General features: G+C 36.9%; 3 protein-coding genes across 13 annotated transcripts in view; all 3 read right to left on the bottom strand.

Annotated features, from left to right (window-relative positions):
- Nucleotides 1-1,195, bottom strand: part of LOC127448733 (E3 ubiquitin ligase TRAF3IP2-like) — a 49,604-nt gene extending 48,409 nt beyond the window's left edge. For all 9 annotated transcript variants that reach the window (XM_051711512.1, XM_051711508.1, XM_051711506.1 and 6 more), the window contains exons 1-2: nucleotides 563-1,195; nucleotides 301-395 (exon numbers count right to left, since the gene is read on the bottom strand). The gene's annotated coding sequence lies outside the window, so the exon portion shown is untranslated. The remainder of the gene's footprint in view (nucleotides 1-300; nucleotides 396-562) is intronic.
- Nucleotides 1,196-1,436: 241 nt separating this feature from the next.
- Nucleotides 1,437-8,223, bottom strand: LOC127448737 (vesicle transport protein SFT2B-like). The gene is made up of 8 exons (XM_051711521.1): nucleotides 7,897-8,223; nucleotides 7,618-7,707; nucleotides 5,411-5,496; nucleotides 5,238-5,319; nucleotides 3,931-3,966; nucleotides 3,770-3,828; nucleotides 3,629-3,658; nucleotides 1,437-3,508 (listed from the first exon to the last, which is right to left on the bottom strand). The coding sequence occupies exons 1-8, from the start codon at nucleotides 7,960-7,962 to the stop codon at nucleotides 3,457-3,459; spliced, it is 501 nt and encodes a 166-aa protein (XP_051567481.1). The 5' UTR covers nucleotides 7,963-8,223; the 3' UTR covers nucleotides 1,437-3,456.
- A 116-nt stretch (nucleotides 8,224-8,339) lies between these two features.
- Nucleotides 8,340-17,083, bottom strand: LOC127448735 (transmembrane protein 45B-like). Of its 3 annotated transcripts, XM_051711518.1 has the most exons (7): nucleotides 16,914-16,952; nucleotides 16,723-16,755; nucleotides 13,130-13,331; nucleotides 10,845-11,057; nucleotides 9,929-10,113; nucleotides 9,486-9,628; nucleotides 8,340-9,343 (listed from the first exon to the last, which is right to left on the bottom strand). In XM_051711518.1, exons 3-7 carry the CDS (start codon nucleotides 13,323-13,325, stop codon nucleotides 9,247-9,249), a joined length of 834 nt encoding a protein of 277 aa, XP_051567478.1. In that variant the 5' UTR covers nucleotides 13,326-13,331; nucleotides 16,723-16,755; nucleotides 16,914-16,952; the 3' UTR covers nucleotides 8,340-9,246. The 3 variants fall into 3 exon arrangements, with proteins under 3 accessions (XP_051567478.1, XP_051567476.1, XP_051567477.1); XM_051711516.1 differs by having other exon boundaries at nucleotides 16,723-17,083; XM_051711517.1 differs by lacking the exons at nucleotides 16,723-16,755; nucleotides 16,914-16,952 and having other exon boundaries at nucleotides 13,130-14,028.
- Between the last annotated feature and the right edge of the window lie 2,473 nt (nucleotides 17,084-19,556).

The raw sequence follows: 19,556 nt of genomic DNA, 5'->3' as shown, positions 1-19,556 counted from the left end.
CAAATTTTCCTTTTTGGGATAACTATCCCTTTAACTACTTTCAAATACTGTAGATACAACAACAGTGTTCATATGCTACTATCTCCATCTGGTGACCATGACAGCACATTGTCTTTCAAGTAAGATCATTCATTCATTCTCACATTTATGGGATCATAGTGTCTCATTCTTGTACTTTTAATAACTTGAGCGTTAGGTGTGTTTGCAATCAGATCTCTGTGACCTAAACTAAACTTTCATGTCTAAACAGTCTCCTGTATGAATCTCTACAGACATCATTAAAATAACATAATTTCTTACCGTTCTTACTCTTGTCTCCAGTTCTCCAAAACACACCACTAGAAATGGCCCATTCATCTTAAAGCATCCTCGAGCATATGCAGCAAAGAGATGGTCTACAAAGGAGGACTGATAGTTAAATGGTGTTATTGACACAAAACTCCTTTTAGACTAACATTGGTGCAAAAATTTTGTTCCGTGAAAACAAAATCCTAAGAACTGCCAATCAGATTCTCTGGCTAAACTTCATAGTAACCATGCCAAACCCCATCCCATTTCTAACCTGACAGGTCTTGCCCAGACCCATTTCATCACCAAGGATGCAGCCTTGCTGGTTCTTCATACACTGTGTGAGCCACCTCACTCCATCCACTTGATACGATCTCAAATGAATTCAGGTTTGCAATATTTTTGGTAATAAAGTTTTAATCAAACCATAAACGAGTGTACAAATTTTCACTGCCACATGAAACGCGCCAAACATGCTGTGAGGTTTATAACACAGCCACTATATGCATGGGCGCAGTCCATAGGGCCCAACACAAACTCTTAATTTGTTTAGGTTATGAAATGTTTGAAAGAAATTGTCATGAAGAGTAACACATATTTCTAATGACTACACAAATACTTTGCAGCGTTTCTTTGAACATTTATTAGAAGAATCGCTCAACAACTCGCACACCTCCTAGTCCCCATTTTTTCCAAGTTATTTTCCGATAGTTCCGATTTGTCCTTTTCTGGTATGTCGTTTCTAACTGCTCGAAGAAACCTTGACATTGAGGTTTAAATGCGTATTCGGTACGCGTACTTGTTTTCGAAAGTTTGTTTACACACACAGCATTAAAGTTATTGTGCATTATAAGCGTCAGATGAGTTTGAGGTGTCGTGAACTTCACACACTTACTGCAACAGTAAGTGGGCGGGTACAAAGACAGACGTTGTCCAATGAGAAGTCTGCAATCGATAACGTAAGTACGTTCTATCCACGTTAATGGCGCCACCTCCAAAAAACTAAACTAAATTAAACAGCAAAACCATGATAGGCCATGTAAGCAAATTGCAGATTTTAAATTCACAAAGATTTGAACAGATCACCTGTGATAAGATTATACCATTTGTAGAGACATAATTAGTTACAAAAGAACATAAGTGAGCTGATAAAACTAGACTTTATTTACAGGGTATGTTATCTTTATACAAATATTAGACAAAAGAGAAACATGGTTCAAGACAGCAGAGCAACATTCACAAATCACCCCCAAATATATTTACAGTCGAAGTCAGAAGTTTACATACACCTTAGCCAAATACATTTAAACTCACAATTCCTGACAATTAATCATAGAAAACATCACCAGTCTTAGGTTAGTTAGGATCACTTAATTATTTGAAGAATGTGAAATGTCAGAATAATAGTAGAGAGAATGATTTATTTCAGCTTTTATTTCTTTCATCATGTTCCCACTTGGTCAGAAGTTTACATACACTTTGTTAATATTTGGTAGTATTGCCTTTAATTTGTTTAACTTAGTTCAAACATTTTGGGTAGCCTTCCACAAGCTTCTCACAATAAGTTGCTGGAATTTTGGCCCATTCCTCCAGTCAGAACTGGTGTAATTGAGCCTGGATTGTAGGCCTCCTTGCTCGCACATGCTTTTTCAGTTCTGCCCGCAAATTTTCTATCGGATTGAGATCAAGGCTTTATGATGGCCACTCCAATACCTTGACTTTAAGCCTTAAGCTATTTTCCCACAACTTTGGAGGTATTCTTGGGGTCATTGTCTATTTGGAAGACCCATTTGTGACCGAGCTTTAACTTCCTGGCTGATGTCTTGAGATGTTGCTTCAGTATATCCACATAATTTTCCTTCCTCATGTTGCCATCTATTTTGTGAAGTGTACCAGTCCATCCTGCAGCAAAGCACCCCCACAACATGATGCTACTACCCCCATGCTTCACGGCTAGGATGGTGTTCTGCGGCTCGCAAGCCTCACCCTTTTTCCTCCAAACATAACAATGGTCATTATGGCCAGACAGTACAATTTTTGTTTCATTAGACCAGAGGACATTTCTCCAAAAAGTAAGAAGATCTTTGTCCCCACGTGCACTTGCAAACTGTAGTCTGGCTTTTTTTATGGCTGTTTTGGAGCAGTGGCTTCTTCCTTGCTGAGCAGCCTTTTAGTTTATGTCGATACAGGATTCGTTTTACTGTGGTTATAGATACTTGTCTGCTTGTTTCCTCCAGCATCTTCACAAGGTCCTTTGCTGTTGTTCTGGGATTGATTTGCACTTTTCGCACCAAACTACGTTAATATCTAGGAGACAGAATGCATCTCCTTCCTGACTGGTATGGTGGCTGTGTGCTCCCATGGTGTTTATACTTGTGTACTATTGTTTGTACAGATGAACGTGGTACCTTCAGGCATTTGGAAATTGCTCCCAAGGATGAGCCAGACTTGTGGAGGTCCACAATTTTTTTTTCTGAGGTCTTGCCTGATTTCTTTTGATTTTCCCATGATGTCAGCAAAGAGGCACTGAGTTTGAAGGTAGGCCTTAAAATACATCCACAGGTACACCTCCAGTTGACTCCAATTAGCCTATCAGAAGCTAATTGCCTTAAGGCTTGACATAATTTTCAGGAATTTTCCAAGCTGCTTAAAGGTACAGTTAACTTAGTGTATGTAAACTTCTGACCCACTGGAATTGTGAAATAGTCAAATAAAAGTGAAACAATCTGTCTGTAAACAATTGTTGGAAAAATTACTTGTGTCATGCACAAAGTTGATGTCCTAAACGACTTGCCAAAACTATAGTTTGCTAATATGAAATCTGTGGAGTGGTTAAAAAATGAGTTTTAATGACTTCAACCTAAGTGTATGTAAACTTCTGACTTCAACTGTACTTATATGAATGTCCCTTTAAAGTTTCTTATAACCTTACCAAAACTGTATACATCATATTTAAAATAAAACGCATAAAAAAAAAAGTTGTAAACTTATTCTTCATGTTTGGAATTTTACTCTGACCACCCTGTGATCCAGCAAAATGTCCAACTAGCAATAACTACAGTAGCAGAGTCCCGCTGAGCCATTCTGTCAATGATAATTGGTGGATCCCAAACCACCAAGTATTTGAGCAGAGGGTCCTTGGGTGATGAAAGGCCAAGCCTTGACTATTTATTTCATACACATAGAACAGAGCATGGAGAAAAACTTCAGGATGGCATCTCTGGTTGGAGAGGGCGAAAAGGTGACAACATTTGACTTGAGGCATTCAGATAATTTCCTGTTCATGTTCTAACAGCTTTGTAATTGTACAATGATTTTCAAAACACAAAAATTAACAAACCTTGCAAATGGAATGTATGAGAGGCTATACCTATAGAAAAGAAAAATGCCATTGTACTGAAATACAATTTCTCAATATACTAGACACTGAGTGTATAATATGTTTGAAAATATCTACTGTCGTGCATCAATGAAAACTTACCATGCAAATGCAAGAACTTGTAGAATGACAAACAGCAAAGTGAGTCCAAAGATCTTCCACTGTGGTACAGACAATAAGGTAAATAAAAAGCTAAAAATAATAGGCCTACTTTATCATCTGATAAAGCCTTGTATGAGGTATAAGGATGGACAACAACTCACCCAAAAAGCTGCACAGAGTGTGAGAACCAAACATGTCTATAAACCAAAAATGTAAAATAGAACTATTAGTCCCCATGATAAAGTGGGTCAAAATACTGTATCCGAATCTGTATTTGCTGTTACTGGTTGCTAAATGCTGCACATAAACAAAAAAATAATATTCTTCCACTTGCTAGTGTCTCCAATGTGTTTTCAGATATGACACAACAAATCTGAACTATATACAGTTTTAAGCTGTATTTTATTAAAAAAAAAAATCATTAATACACCTCTGAGAAGTGGTATTCTCTTTGTTTCAAAAGTTTGTTTAGTCAAAGACTGAATAATCTGTCTGAAAGGCATTGTTAAAGGGATAGTTCACCCAAAAATGAAACTTCTCTTCTCATTTACTCACCCTCATGCCATCACAGATGTGTATGACTTTCTTCTGTTGAACACAAAGATTTTTAGAGAATGTTTTGGCTCTGTAGCTCCATACAATGTAAGTGAATGGTGGCCAGAACTTTAAAGCTCCAAAAAGCACATAAAGGCTGCATAAAAGTAATCCATACAACTCCAGTGGTTAAATCCATGTCTTCAGAAGCGATATGATAGGCGTGGGTGTGAAACAGATAAATATTTACTTTGTTTTATTTTTTATAAATCTACTGTCAAACAGCCTTCAGATGTACGTTCACGAGAGTTCTTCTATTTTTTGCCGATTCACATTCTTCATGCATATCGCCACCTACTGGGCTGTTCTGAAAATGATTATTTTATTATTTTACTTTGTTTCATTCCTCCCTTTATTCTTTTTCCTCCCTGCCCAGTAGGTGGCAATATGCATGAAGAATGCAAATCGCTAAAAAACAGAGTAAGAAAAAGAACTCTGTCCTCTCCTGAACACACGTAGAAGGGCTGGTGATGTGTAGATTTACAGTAAAAAAAATAAAATAAATAATAATAAAAAAAAGACAAATATTGATCTGTTTCTCATCCACACCCATCATATCGCTTCTGAAGATATGGATTTAACCACTGGAGTAGTATGGATTACTTTTATGGTGCTTTTATGTGCTTTTTGGAGCATCAACGTTCCGGCCACCATTCACTTGTATTGAATGGGCCTATAAAGCTGAGATATTCTTCTAAAAATCTTCATTTGTGTTCTGCAGAAGAAAGTGAGTCATACACATCTGGGATGGCATGAGGGTGAGTAAATGATGAAAGAATTGTAATTTTTGGGTAAACTATCCCTAAAATTAAATGTTGGTTTTATAAGAAGGAATGAGTGTGTGGTGTGTAAAGCCTGTCAAGGAATAACTCACTATCATAACAACTGTAGCAAAGGCTCTGGTCTTGTCACACATGCGTTTTAGCTGTTTCATCGGCCCCATCAAAAACATGGTGCTGTGGGTGGGTTCAAATTAACAAGAGGAGTTGTCAAACTAAAATAATAAATAGTTATTGCATTGAAGATTCTATGAACTTTATGACTCACCTTACTAAGGAACATACGTTCCCAAATGTGTAAAAGACAATGAAGAGAATCAAACCTACTTTGGGAATAAACAGGCAACACACTCCCTGAGACACAAAGAAAAGGCTGGTTATTAATATTCTAGTACTCAACATAAATTAAAAAATAATAATTATATTTGACCAAATATACATTTGATTTACTTAATGTAACTATAATACTTTATATATTTTAAATTATAATATATATATATATATATATATATATATATATATATATATATATATATACACACACACACACACACACACAGGTGCATCTCAATAAATTAGAATGTCGTGGAAAAGTTCATTTATTTCAGTAATTCAACTCAAATTGTGAAACTTGTGTATTAAATAAATTCAATGCACACAGACTGAAGTAGTTTAAGTCTTTGGTTCTTTTAATTGTGATGATTTTGGCTCACATTTAACAAAAACCCACCAATTCACTATCTCAAAAAATTAGAATATATCATAAGACCAATAAAAAAAAACATTTTTAGTGAATTGTTGGCCTTCTGGAAAGTATGTTCATTTACTGTATATGTACTCAATACTTGGTAGGGGCTCCTTTTGCTTTAATTACTGCCTCAATTCGGCGTGGCATGGAGGTGATCAGTTTGTGGCACTGCTGAGGTGGCATGGAAGCCCAGGTTTCTTTGACAGTGGCCTTCAGCTCATCTGCATTTTTTGGTCTCTTGTTTCTCATTTTCCTCTTGACAATACCCCATAGATTCTCTATGGGGTTCAGGTCTGGTGAGTTTGCTGGCCAGTCAAGCACACCAACACCATGGTCATTTAACCAACTTTTGGTGCTTTTGGCAGTGTGGGCAGGTGCCAAATCCTGCTGGAAAATGAAATCAGCATCTTTAAAAAGCTGGTCAGCAGAAGGAAGCATGAAGTGCTCCAAAAGTTCTTGGTAAACGGGTGCAGTGACTTTGGTTTTCAAAAAACACAATGTACCAATGGCAGCAGATGACATTGCACCCCAAATCATCACAGACTGTGGAAACTTAACACTGGACTTCAAGCAACTTGGGCTATGAGCTTCTCCACCCTTCCTCCAGACTCTAGGACCTTGGTTTCCAAATGAAATACAAAACTTGCTCTCATCTGAAAAGAGGACTTTGGAACACTGGGCAACAGTCCAGTTCTTCTTCTCCTTAGCCCAGGTAAGACGCCTCTGACGTTGTCTGTGGTTCAGGAGTGGCTTAACAAGAGGAATACGACAACTGTAGCCAAATTCCTTGACATGTCTGTGTGTGGTGGCTCTTGATGCCTTGACCCCAGCCTCAGTCCATTCCTTGTGAAGTTCACCCAAATTCTTGAATCGATTTTGCTTGACAATCGAAAGGCTGCGGTTCTCTCGGTTGGTTGTGCATCTTTTTCTTCCACACTTTTTCCTTCCACTCAACTTTCTGTTAACATGCTTGGATACAGCACTCTGTGAACAGCCAGCTTCTTTGGCAATGAATGTTTGTGTCTTACCCTCCTTGTGAAGGGTGTCAATGATTGTCTTCTGGACAACTGTCAGATCAGCAGTCTTCCCCATGATTGTGTAGCCTAGTGAACCAAACTGAGAGACCATTTTGAAGGCTCAGGAAACCTTTGCAGGTGTTTTGAATTGATTAGCTGATTGGCATGACACCATATTCTAATTTGTTGAGATAGTGAATTGGTGGGTTTTTGTTAAATGTGAGCCAAAATCATCACAATTAAAAGAACCAAAGACTTAAACTACTTCAGTCTGTGTGCATTGAATTTATTTAATACATGAGTTTCACAATTTGAGTTGAATTACTGAAATAAATGAACTTTTCCACGACATTCTAATTTATTGAGATGCACCTGTATATATATATATATATATATATATATATATATATATATATATATAGAAATGTAATATAAAAAAAAAAGTGGGCCAGATAACATAAGACAGAAAACTAGTTCCTCTCCTAAACTCCTCACTAAGGATACTTTAAATGTTATTGTGCTCAAAAAGTGTGCATCATCCTTTCTGACATTCCTGAAAGCTTGTCAAACCGGTGACACAGCTCTTCTAAACACAGGGCAACTATAGTTGCCTTAACCTTCTCAGTTCTTCCGGTCAGGAAGTTATCAGTGTGTAAATGTACACTGACTACCAAAAATAAATAAATAAATAAAAATGTTCAAGTCACTGACCAGGATAGTGCACACTACTCCGATAACCATACAGGCGATAAATCCCTTCACGCGCGTGCCCCATCCCAGCGTGGACGCTTCATTCGCCGCCTTGAGTAAAGAAACTGTGATTTATTTGCGTTTTCCTCAAAGTACATAAAGTCTGTATGTCTAAGTATATACAAACATATTAATCTACATATTATTTTAATTATATCATTTTTGTTTAACATAGAAAAAGATATAGCCCAAGCTCAATTAAGAGTGAGTGCACAGTACTGAATACAGGAACTAATTTACCTGCAGTATATTTCGGTTGTCACTGTTTCCATCACGACCACCCAGAACCGCTCTAAGTTTGTCCATAACTGTATATTCAGCTCTCCCTGTTCTATCTAAAAATAAACAAATCTGTTAATTAACTATAAATCCCTGAGAATGCGTTGTGCAATTACACTGTCTCATCGTCCAGCTGGCAGACACCTGACATCACTGCATACCTTCCTACCTTCACCTTCTCCCTTCTTAGAACATCACCACCTGTTGCTCAAGCACGCCACTTACTGGTAATTCTCAGGTGTTCCAAATGTGGCTTACTACACAGAACAGGGCCTATACAGTACATCACACTCATTCTGCCAAAATACGTACTTCCCAGAAACCGAATATACATACCGTTATACAGACCATTTCAAATGAATAACAACTGATATAAGCACACAGCCACAGCAAAGTTATACATTAATTAAATCGTTTTAATAGAAAACAAAATACAAATAGAAAGTTCTTTAACAATGTTTAACACCAAATCAAATTAAATCAAATCAATAAATAGATGTCATAAGATACGATCATTTTAAGATTCCAAGGCCAATCCTGATATTTATTTCTCTTCTTTTCAGTCAAATCAAAAGAATGATATTGCACAGATGAACACAGCAGACTAGCTGAGAAATTGTCAAGGATTTCAAAATTGTCAAGAAAATGTCAGTACCCACCATATCTTTCATTTGAAGACTGAGAAAGAGTTTTTTTTTTTTTTTTTTTTTTTTTTAAATATGCAGATCATATAGTTCTCAAAAATAATATGATAAAAAAAAAAAGATAACTTCTGTCCTTGAGTAAAAACAAATAATATACTGACAAGGCACAAATAATTCTCAAATTGACAGTGAAAAGTAAACATAAAGACCCAAAAATAATCAATACATCTTTTTTCAAATGTCTTAATTCAAACTTATTTGGAAAATAATCAAGTTTTAAGCCATTTTTCAGAGAGTGTAGGTTGATCCTGAGAATGCAGAACGGGGACAGGGGGTGAAAGTGTTATAACGAAATAAAAAAGGAGTGACCACATAAGATAGCATACTACATTGACAGAGAACTTGTAACTATTCATATTCATATCATATTGGGAAGATGAGCTGGTGATATAAGGCTCCATTGATTCACACAGTGTAACTTGTAGTTTGACTGTCACTGTTTATCATCTCCCAGCTGCTCTTCAGGAAATTAAGACAGGGCTAATATTCAGTGACAATGCCTCTCTGTCTCTATCTCTCAAATACTGTCTCTACATTTTTCTAAGGGGTTCAGAAGGTCCAAATGCATATGGATTCAGGGTTTAACAAGAGTTAGAGTAATAAATGCTCATAGAATCTCATCTTCGGAATCGACTTCTTTCTCCCTTGGTTTCAAGAGCCCCATTTCCATAGGTGGCGTTCTCCTCAGTTTGGAACGCACAGCACTGTAGGCAAAAAATGAACATTACATTTAACCTACAATGGGATGCTATCTGAACTTGAAACATTTGGTGACACAAACACTTCTAAAGACATTTTCTGAACTGATATATGAAGTGTAAATTTTGGGAATATGCAAATACTCACCAGAGAACAGACCAGTACACTACAGCAACAGTGAGCAAGGCAAATGCTAGATGCCAGCAGAAGCACATTGTGATGAACATAACATTATCGTGGTCTGTCAGATCCCATTTCACTTGACTGGGTGGGTATAACACAAAGCCAACCTAGAAAAACACAGAGAGAGAGAGAGAGAGAGAGAGAGAGAGAGAGAGAGAGAGATCACAGTTAAATAGAGTTAAAGTCAGAACAATTTATTGACTTGCAATGGTTGCATGTACACACACACACACACACACACACACACACAAAGACCCACGCACACCCACCCGCATGCACACCAACCTACCCACACCCACCCACTCACCAAACCCCCACCCCCCCCACACACACACACGCACACCCACCGGCACGCACGCACGCACACACACACACACATACACACACACACACACACTGTCACTGACCTGCCAGAACCAGCTGCCCTGCAGTATAGTGAGAGTGGCTCTAAGCAGTTCTAATAGAATATTGCCCCTGTGGAAAACCTCTAGAAGGCAGATAAGAGCTTGTCCAAAGATGGCATAGAGGAGAAGGGTGTGAACATGGACATCAAGCATGTCTCTACCATGGAGATGGTAAAGGAACAGGAATCCTGCAAGAGGCAGATATACACTTTAAATTTACTAACTTTAATGTATACAGTACTGATTATTACACAAGCAAGAGTGAGTTACAGAGAGCATAAATCTATCTTACACTAAATGTTTTTTTTGTTTTGTTTGTTTGTTTGTTTTTTAAGATTTACACATTTCAATTTTATGACAAAATTCCATCAAATTTATTTGGGTAATCTTTAATAAAATAAAAAAAAAACTCAAGTTTTATTAATTTTATTTGGTTAAACATTACCCTATTCAATTTAATGAAATTTTGTTATTAAATTAAAATGTGTAAATCTTAAAAACAGGCTAAAACATTATTATAATTTTTTTAAATTTTATGTTTGAGTGTACCCATAGTGAAATCACTGTAACATATGGACTTGAGTGTCTTATTGCTTTTATAAATTCTGGAAATATATAAAAGACACCGATGTTCAATAAACAGTTACACTGATTATTAATAAACTATAGGATGTGGTTTCCAAGTGACATAACAACTTGACTCAGCAGTGTGTTTATATTTTACAATGGTTTTGAATGTGTCTCATCGTTAGAGTCAGAACTCTCCATTTTATAAATATTCTCACACACCACTCTTATATATACATTCAAACAATGAAAAAAAATTAAAGAAAATAAATTACTGAACACATTTACTTAATAATCTTTCTTGGATCATTTTAGATATGACATCTTTTCAGGGAAAAGAACAAGACCTTACCCTCATTAAAGAAAGCAAGACCCAGCAGCATTCGGTCTAATGCTAGTGGGGCAATGTCTGTGCTGTGGACAGTGAGTGACATGGCCCCTGCGATGGCAAAGAACAGGTACATAGTGGTGTGCTGCCAGTTCATTAGCTGCTCCCAGTGTTGAGTGGAAGAATCATACAGTTGGAACTTCGGCCCACCAGCTAATAGCTGCTCTGCTAACATTCCTGTGTAAACAGCAGAGGAAACACAGTTTTAAGGGATAGTTCACCCAAAAATGAAAATTCTCTAATCATTTACTCACCCTCATGCCATCCCAGATATGTATGTCTTTCTTTCTTCTGCAGGACACAAATGAAGATTTTTAGAAGAATATCTCAGCTATGTAGATCAATACAATGAAAGTGAATGGTGGCCAGAACTTTGAATCTCCAAAAATCACATAAAGGCAGCATAAAAGTAATCCATAAGACTCCAGTGGTTAAATCCACATCTTCAGAAGCTACATAATGGGTGTGGGTGAGATACTGATCAATATTTAGGTCCTCTTTAACTATAAATCTCCACTTTCACTTCTACATTCTTTTTCTTTTTTTTCTTTTTTTTTTTTGCCGATTCGCATTCTTAGTGCATATCGCCACCTACTGGTCGGGGCTAGTCAAAGGTGGAGATTTATGGTAAAAAAGGACTTAAAAGTGCACTCAGTAAGATTTTAGCTGGCTCTTACTCGTCACATCGATCCCAATACTACTTGTGGTTTTGGACTCTTTACTACATCCATCGTCCTGGATACTGGAAGTTTGTTTACTAAGTGCTGACACTTCACACAGATTTACACAGATTTACGCTTTACACAGTTTGTTTATCTTGTTTTTTTTACTTATAGTCTGTGTTTTTATCCATCTCATAATACACATATCCCTATAATGGATACTCATGTATTCAATCCAAACGATTTTTCATGCGTTGTTGCACACTGGACTGTGACCGGGCAGTCGCCACTCGTGAACTCTCTGCCAGCTGAACACCATCATTGTGCTTGTGCTTGCCATTTGATGTTGCGCCGTTTATCCATGATCCACAATGTAGAGATTTGTTTCATCACTCCAGCAGGGACCTCTTGTTTGGACATTTTATCTTTCCACTTGCACTCATTTTGTTTGGACTGTCTGGTGGATCACACTCCTGTCTTTCAATAAATATCATCAGTCTGGACTATACTGTTGACTTGGGCTCCGTTGTTGTTTGTAGTAAGTATATTGTGTTTGCTGTTTAATTGTTTGGTTTGCTTGTTTTGTTTTGTTTAATTGCACTTTTATGTTTGAGCATTGACTGAAAGTACTATATATATTTTTTTAATATTGTCATTATTAGTGGAAGTAAGTCAGTCAATTGCATGACACAGTGCCATGTGCTGTCAACATGGCAGTGCCCATGAGGGGGCGAACAGCTCCATGTAACTGCTTTTATTGGGTTTTTGATATGACAATTATGAGTCTTCATGTCATGTGGGTGTACATTTCTAAAAAAATGCTATTCATGTCTTTTTTAACTTTTTTAACTTTTTTAATTAGCAAATATGTACTTAGTGCACCTATAAATATTGATTTATTTTTCATACATACCTATCATATCGGTTCTGAAGACACGGATTTAATCACTGGAGTTGTATAGATTACTTTTTTGCTGACTTTATGTGAATTTTGCTGATTCAAAGTTCTGGGCACCTTTCACTTGTATTGTAAGACCTACTGAGATGGCATGATGGTGAGTAAATGATAAAAAGAAAATTTATTTTTGGGTGAACTTAAGCTCAACTGGTGCAGAAGCTGCAATAAATGATAACAATGTTATAATTGCTAAAAAACCTGTATTGATGATTATATTAAACTTGATTGACTCTGTCAGTGAAGCAAAAATCATTCACAGGGGCAATATACAATTGCCACATACTCCAGCAATTCCTACACCAGCAAAATAAAGGTTCCAATTACAATCAAAAACAGGTTTTACAGCATGATGAAAAAGGTTGACCTTTATGTTCTACAAATATCTTTTTATGTTCTTATACAACCATCTAAAATTATACATATGCCAGTGTTTTAAAGAACCTAGAAACTAAATGCACAGATCTGAAGAACCTAGAATTTAAACCAAAGAAACATACAGCCAACTACCGATAATGAAAAAATGGTTATTGAAGGTGCAGCAAACAAGCATTGAAAAACCTTTATTTTTAAGAGTGTATGATGAAATGTATATATTGTATACAATAAATAAAGGCATGACATCAACTCACCAATAATAGAAAATGATAAAATCACTGCTCCTTCTATGATTTCTATGCGCCGCTGAGTAGCTCGAGTTGCAAGTCTCCCTGCACCAGCGCTTTTGTTCCTTCGGGTAGCGTACAAAAATGAGTGTTTTGCGGCCCACCATAGACCAGTGATCAGAAAGAAACTTCCAGGTAGTGCATGGCCTTCAAAACTTCCCATGATTTCCTAAATGATCAAAAGAACAATTTTATTTAAAAATCAAACATAAATAAAAACCAAAAGACAAAATGCCTCATTATACTAATTATGCCTAATCATTTCTCAAAATGTTGAGTGGAAAAGCAAAACACAATGTTGATGATTCAGTTTTGAAATTTTTTCTAAAATTATAGCCCATATTCTAAGATAAGTAAAAGTGTGGCATATTAATAAACATGCATGCAACCTTTTTCAGGTATGAAAACAGTTTCTGGCACTGATTCTGTTAGTCCATGGAGTCTAAATACCAGACAATATTTTCAAATTGTTTTATTGCCCTCCTTAACAAGTTCAGATTTAACAAGTAACAATTATTCCATACACTAATGCACAGCCATGGACTGAGGGGAAAAGGAAATGTCACAGAAACAAATGAAGACACGCAGGAAAGTACCAGGGTCCAGGCGAGTACCCCACGGTGCTATTTTAAACAGCATACAAAAAAACAAAAATTAAAAAAAAATAAGCAGCTACAAGGACAAATAAGAAAGACTATAATATACACATTTTGAAAGTACAGCATATAACCCTACAGTACAGCCTAATACAGACTCCTGTATTAAACATTCATAAGCCAAATAAAGGGTAAATGGTGCACTGATTTAAATTTGACAGAACTTAAATTAATTCAATTCTAAAGATGTCAAATTTCAGTCTAAAATCAGCCATAATTACAATCAGGTCAAATATGAAATAACAAAAGCAATATGGAAGGAAAATAATAGGAATTTCTTTGTCCCTTCTTTTCTCTTGTAGAGTGTGATTTGTGTGTAATATTTAATCAACAGACCGATCAGACCTGATATCATTCAGATCCTGTGACAACATTCTCCATTCAAGAGGAAGGCGGTCATTACTGCCAAAATCAGATTTGTGAGTGTTTAATCAGAGTGTCCTTGAGACCATGACCTTTTATCAGTTTACAATTGCTTTCAGGAAGTAGCTAAATTCAAACATGTGAAAAGGGCGCTTTGTAGAGGGTTGCAATGAGACAGAGAATGCAAGCCCATAATGTTCACATGGAGAGAAAAAAGTCACAGTGATAATAATGCTGATACCGTCAGGTTATTATTAAAATCTGGTGCATTGACAGTTTGTATTTACTCAATTATTTACGCATCCTCATGTCATTCCAAACCCATATTCAGTTATTTTTTTCTGTGGAACACAAAAGAAGGAATTTGAAGAATCTTCACACAGCTCTTTTCCATATGACGACAGTTCAAAACATCACATCAGGTTGGGCACCAATGACATCATCAAACATCATAGGTTCTTGCGTGTCTTGTGACCTAATGTCATTGATATCAAATCTGGCGACTGCCGCCAAATGCCAATTCAGAATGCTCTGCTGTCACCATGGAGACAACACTGAAGCTCTGAGTGCCTCTCCAATGAAGAGGCCCGATCCCTTTATTTACAACAACATGGCTAAACATGGACTGTATGCAGTAAGGACAACATAATTTGAAATTATACATAAAAACAAATATGCTCTTAGTCTTGTGACCTAATGTCATTGATATCAAATCTGATGACTGCCACTAAAGCGGAGGGGAAGATTTTCAGTAAATACCTACTTAAATTTCAGTCTGTTCCTCACACAAATGGGTTGAGACTTGGCTTGGTCCTTTTGGGAGCTTGGCAGACATGGGCATTATGAAATTGTATAAATGTCAATATATGGAAAAAGTTTTTAGCCCTTTTTCTCCCAATTTATAATGCCCAATTCCCACTACACAGTAGGTCCTCGTGGTGGCGCGGTTATTCACCTCAATCAGGGTAGCAGAGGACAAGTCTTAGTTGCCTCCACTTCTGAGACTGTCAATCCGTGCATCTTATCACATGGCTCATTGTGCATGACACCGCAGAGACTCCCAGCACGTGGAGGCTTATGCTTCTCTCCGCGATCCACGCACAACTTACCACGTGCCCCATTGAGAGCGAGAACCACTAATTGCGACCACGAGGAGGTTACCATGTGACTCTACCCTCCCTAGCAACCGGGCCAATTTGGTTGCTTAGGAGACCTGGCTGGAGTCACTCAGCACACCCTGGATTCGAACTCGCGATTCCAGGTGTGGTAGTCAGCGTCAATACTCGCTGAGCTACCCAGGCCTCAAAAGTGAAGATTCTTTAAAAATCGTTTATTTTTGCATGTGTGTTTCACAGAGATAATAACAACAAACATTTTTTGGAATGAAATAAGGGGGGAAATAATTACAGAATTTTCATTTTTGGGTGATCTATCCCTTCGAGAGTTTGAGACGAAACCGATAATCTTATTGGAGAGACGTCATTTTTAATTTTATAATAACTTATGTCAGAAGAGGGTCTCATAATGCATCTGATATAATTCAATGCCCCGTTTTGTCACTTACCTGTAAAGAAAAAACATTTGGAAACAAGAGGACTCTTAGCATTATGGCTAAGAGACCAACATTTTGCTTTAGTCATCACTTTTAATGTCTAAACAGTCTGTTTTATTTTACGTCAGTCATGTTGGCTGTGGCAATAAAAATCAAGGCTAGCTTCTGTGCTGCAGCTTTGATCAAACCAGTCTTTTAGTGATAAACACAATGTTCTTCAGGATGCTCTGCTGTCACCATGGAGACACTGAAGCTCTGAGTGCCTCTCCAATGAAGAGGCCTGATCTTTTTATTTAAAACAACATGGCTAAACGTGGACTATAAGCAGTAAGGACAATATTATTTGAAATTATACATAAAAACAAATATGCTCTTAGTCATTGCTGTAATACTGAAGCATCAGGAGACACTTAGCCAATAAGAAACCTGAACAGGAAAGGTGTGAATAGCTCAAAACCTGCATATTTCACAAAAAGATTACTGCAAATGTTTCTTATGTGTCACTGACACGTTCAAAACAAATAGGCTAAATAAATTAACAAACCACATAACGAATCTGTTGACAACCTTACCTGGGAAAACTAAAAAAAGATTCAGTCATCACATGCTAATAGAATATAAACATCCCGAGTTTCCAATCACATTTAGTGTTTATTGGGTATAAAGGTCTACCGGTTTGTATTTTATTGGGCTCTCAAGATTTTTGAGGAGGATTTAAACAGATTCTTTCCGATGAAAATATTCGTCGACCATCTCAAAGAATATGCTATGACGATATTTTCTTATCTCACTGTTCCGTAAATATTTTACATAATTACACACACACACACACATACACTTTTATATATTAGATGGAAGTACTAATGAGAAGCGATGTTGCCACCAAGGTCCGTTATATTTCAGATATAGACATAAAAGTGAAAATAACAACTTGAATTCGGCTAAGTGGTGGGTAATATGAATTAAGAACATACAGTGGGATATCTTACCTTAGAGGCGGTGCAAATAAGTGGGAATGTGTTCTTGAAAAAAGAAAAAGAAAAAAGAAAGAAAAAAAACAGAGTCGATGTTATTTTTTCACGAGTATTTGCATTTGACGCTATAACAGTTCACCGAATTTGTTCAAGCATCCTCACGCGACTCTGAATGTGAAACAATTCCTTTTTTTGACAATCATGACCTTTTTCTTCTCTCCAGAACTCTCACATCAACTTCTTCCACTTTTCCAGCTGTTACCTCCAGATATGGGAGGTTTATCTTTTCCAGAGCGTCTTTTCACGGAAACCTCCCATTCTATTAAACGATTGGTTCATAGGTGTGTAGACGTCATTGTTACCACAATTGATTGGTCAATGTACCTGTCACTCAAGAGTTGGGCTGTATTCCACGTGTGCACTTCTCAAGTAGAACGAAATAACTGAAGTTGTCCGCTACACTGCAAAAATGTCATCCCAGGGGTCTAACAAATTAAAGTTTATTTTGTTTTGGTCTCATTTTGCCTTTGTTTTTCACTTTTAAAAAAACAAAAAACAATCATGGTAAATTATAAATAAATCCCAATTCAACCGTATCTTCTCGAGATAAATTTTCCAAGATTTTTCCAAGCACGAGATGATCCTCAAGTGTGTTCGCTATTAAAGTTAAAAGCCTACAGTTTTCCTATTGCTTTGACCCAATATTTCAATAGATTTGACCTCTGTTATATTGTAATGTTGTTTTGTTGGATTTTACGGTCTTTTATGACTGTAGGGCGGGACATAAAGGGATGGTTTTGATACGTGCACAAAGGCACGGTCTTCAAGAGAGAGCGAGCTTGGCAACATATGAATTTAACATCTCACTGCAGTGCATAATGTCTCCATCATGTTTATTTCACATTTTACAATATGTTCCACTTATATTGCTTGCTTATATAGAAATCAAATGCATTTAGACTAGACTACATCCCTGGCACAAGTTTTGAGCATTCATACTTTTGACGTGTTTGTTAAAGAAAGGTAGACTGTGAAAAAATATGTTACAATATAAAATTAATGCAATGTTGGCACTTCCTAATCTGCAAATATTTAATTAAAAGTTTGATCTTAGTACAAATTACATATTCTACAACTTTTAAAGGTAATATTTACGTTTCTGATCATCAGAAACTGATCATCAGAAAGATCAAAATATTGTACTTTTGGCTGAGTTTGAAATTCTCTGACTTTACATTTGGCATTTGTAAGTAAATGGGTAATGTAGATGTCAAGTGTAATGCATGGGAGCAGGTGAACAGACAAGAAGAAGAAAAAGGATCTATGGTCAGACACTAGCATGTGTAACCGGTCCTGCTCCACTTGCTCCGAACGGGATTCGAACCGGCATCGCGGCGGTGTGGGCGGCGGGCGCACTAACAAGGAGGCTAAAGGCTACAGCCTGTAGTGTCAGTCGCTAGTGCACCTCTTGAGATGAGGGGAGTGAGGTTTACACACACTGCACAGCACATACCAGCTGGCTACCGTTACACTCACCTCCCTAAACCTCACACCCATCCGGGTCACGGCACCACTGTAACCGGTCCTGCTCGACCCGCTCCGAATGGAATTTGAACCGGCATCTCCAGTGTGGGCGGCGGGCGCACTAACAAGGAGGCTAAAGGCTACAGCCTCTAGCGTCAGTCGCTACTGCGCCTCTTGAGACCAGGGGAGTGAGGTTTACACATGCTGCACAGCACATACCAGCTAGCTATTGTTACACATGCACGGTTTTCAGCTAAGCCAAACATCCTGGTCTCTTGTCAGGACAGAGGGAAAAACATATGAGTGAAGAAGGATGTTGAGAAAGGTAAAGAACGAACAGAGCTGAGGATCAGATCCAGACAGAGACAGATGCATCCAAAATGGTTTTATCTCAGGCAAAGACTCCAAACAGCTGTACATAATTTTAAGTCTAACTTCAGGTCTGAGTTGAGGGTCTTTAAAAAATATGGAATGAAATACTGTATGTGCCATTAGGACTTGAACTTGAATTTTAGGACTTGAATTTGAACATGTTTACTTGAAACTGAATTTGCAGTTTTGAACATGAATTACTACTGGTCAAAAGTTTTGAAACACTTATTCTTTATTATAAAAAAAATTTCTTCACATTTTAGAATAATAGTAAAGTCATCAAAACTATGGAATAACATAAATGTAACTATGGGAATTATGTTGTGACTAAATAAAATCCAAAATAAATCAAAACTGTGTTATATTTAACATCTTCAAAGTAGTCACCCTTTGCCTAGAATTTGCAGACATGTACTCTTGACATTTTCTCAACCATCTTCTTGAGATATCACCCTGGGATGCTTTTTAAACAGTACTGAAGGAGTTCCCATCTATATGCTGGGCACTTATTGGCTGCTTTTCTTTATTATTTGGTCCAAGTCATCCATTTAAAAACATTTTTTTTTTTATTATTATTACATTTTAGTTTTATAATGAAATAAATTAATATGGTGGCACAATTTTATTTTTGTCTACAAAACTAATTTCAAACATTTAAGCATACGCCTTCAAATCAAAAGATTTTTAAGATCATGAGAAACATTTCAGTCAAGTGTTTCAAAACTTTTGACCGGTAGTGTACATCAAACTTGAAATTCATGGCATGAATTCAGATTGTTAAATTCAGATTAAATTTTTGAATACACTGAGTCAGGTTTTATATTCAGATTTGCGTAAATTTGACGAAGACATCCGGGGAACTCAGAAAGAGCAATCAAGCCTGTATATAATCGAACTCCTTCTTGACCAATAACAACGTAGCTCACAGTTCACATTTGAAAACATAAGGGTCT

This window comes from Myxocyprinus asiaticus, chromosome 12 (genome assembly GCF_019703515.2).
Source record: "Myxocyprinus asiaticus isolate MX2 ecotype Aquarium Trade chromosome 12, UBuf_Myxa_2, whole genome shotgun sequence".
NCBI classification, from domain to species: domain Eukaryota; kingdom Metazoa; phylum Chordata; class Actinopteri; order Cypriniformes; family Catostomidae; genus Myxocyprinus; species Myxocyprinus asiaticus.
Note: the sequence above shows the minus strand (reverse complement) of the source record. Positions and strands in the feature narration are given on the sequence as shown.

Excerpts from the sequence above, each read along its gene's own strand:
- LOC127448737 (XM_051711521.1), bottom strand. The coding sequence starts at position 7,962 with ATGGACAAACTTAGAGCGGTTCTGGGTGGTCGTGATGGAAACAGTGAC. Across the intron at positions 5,497-7,617 it reads GAGTAGTGTGCACTATCCTG|GGAGTGTGTTGCCTGTTTAT; the intron begins GTCAGTGACTTG and ends TTTGTGTCTCAG. Across the intron at positions 3,829-3,930 it reads CACTCTGTGCAGCTTTTTGG|TGGAAGATCTTTGGACTCAC; the intron begins GTGAGTTGTTGT and ends TCTGTACCACAG.
- LOC127448735 (XM_051711516.1), bottom strand. The coding sequence starts at position 13,325 with ATGGGAAGTTTTGAAGGCCATGCACTACCTGGAAGTTTCTTTCTGATC. Across the intron at positions 11,058-13,129 it reads TTTATCATTTTCTATTATTG|GAATGTTAGCAGAGCAGCTA; the intron begins GTGAGTTGATGT and ends CTGTTTACACAG. Across the intron at positions 9,629-9,928 it reads AGGGCAGCTGGTTCTGGCAG|GTTGGCTTTGTGTTATACCC; the intron begins GTCAGTGACAGT and ends GTGTTTTTCTAG.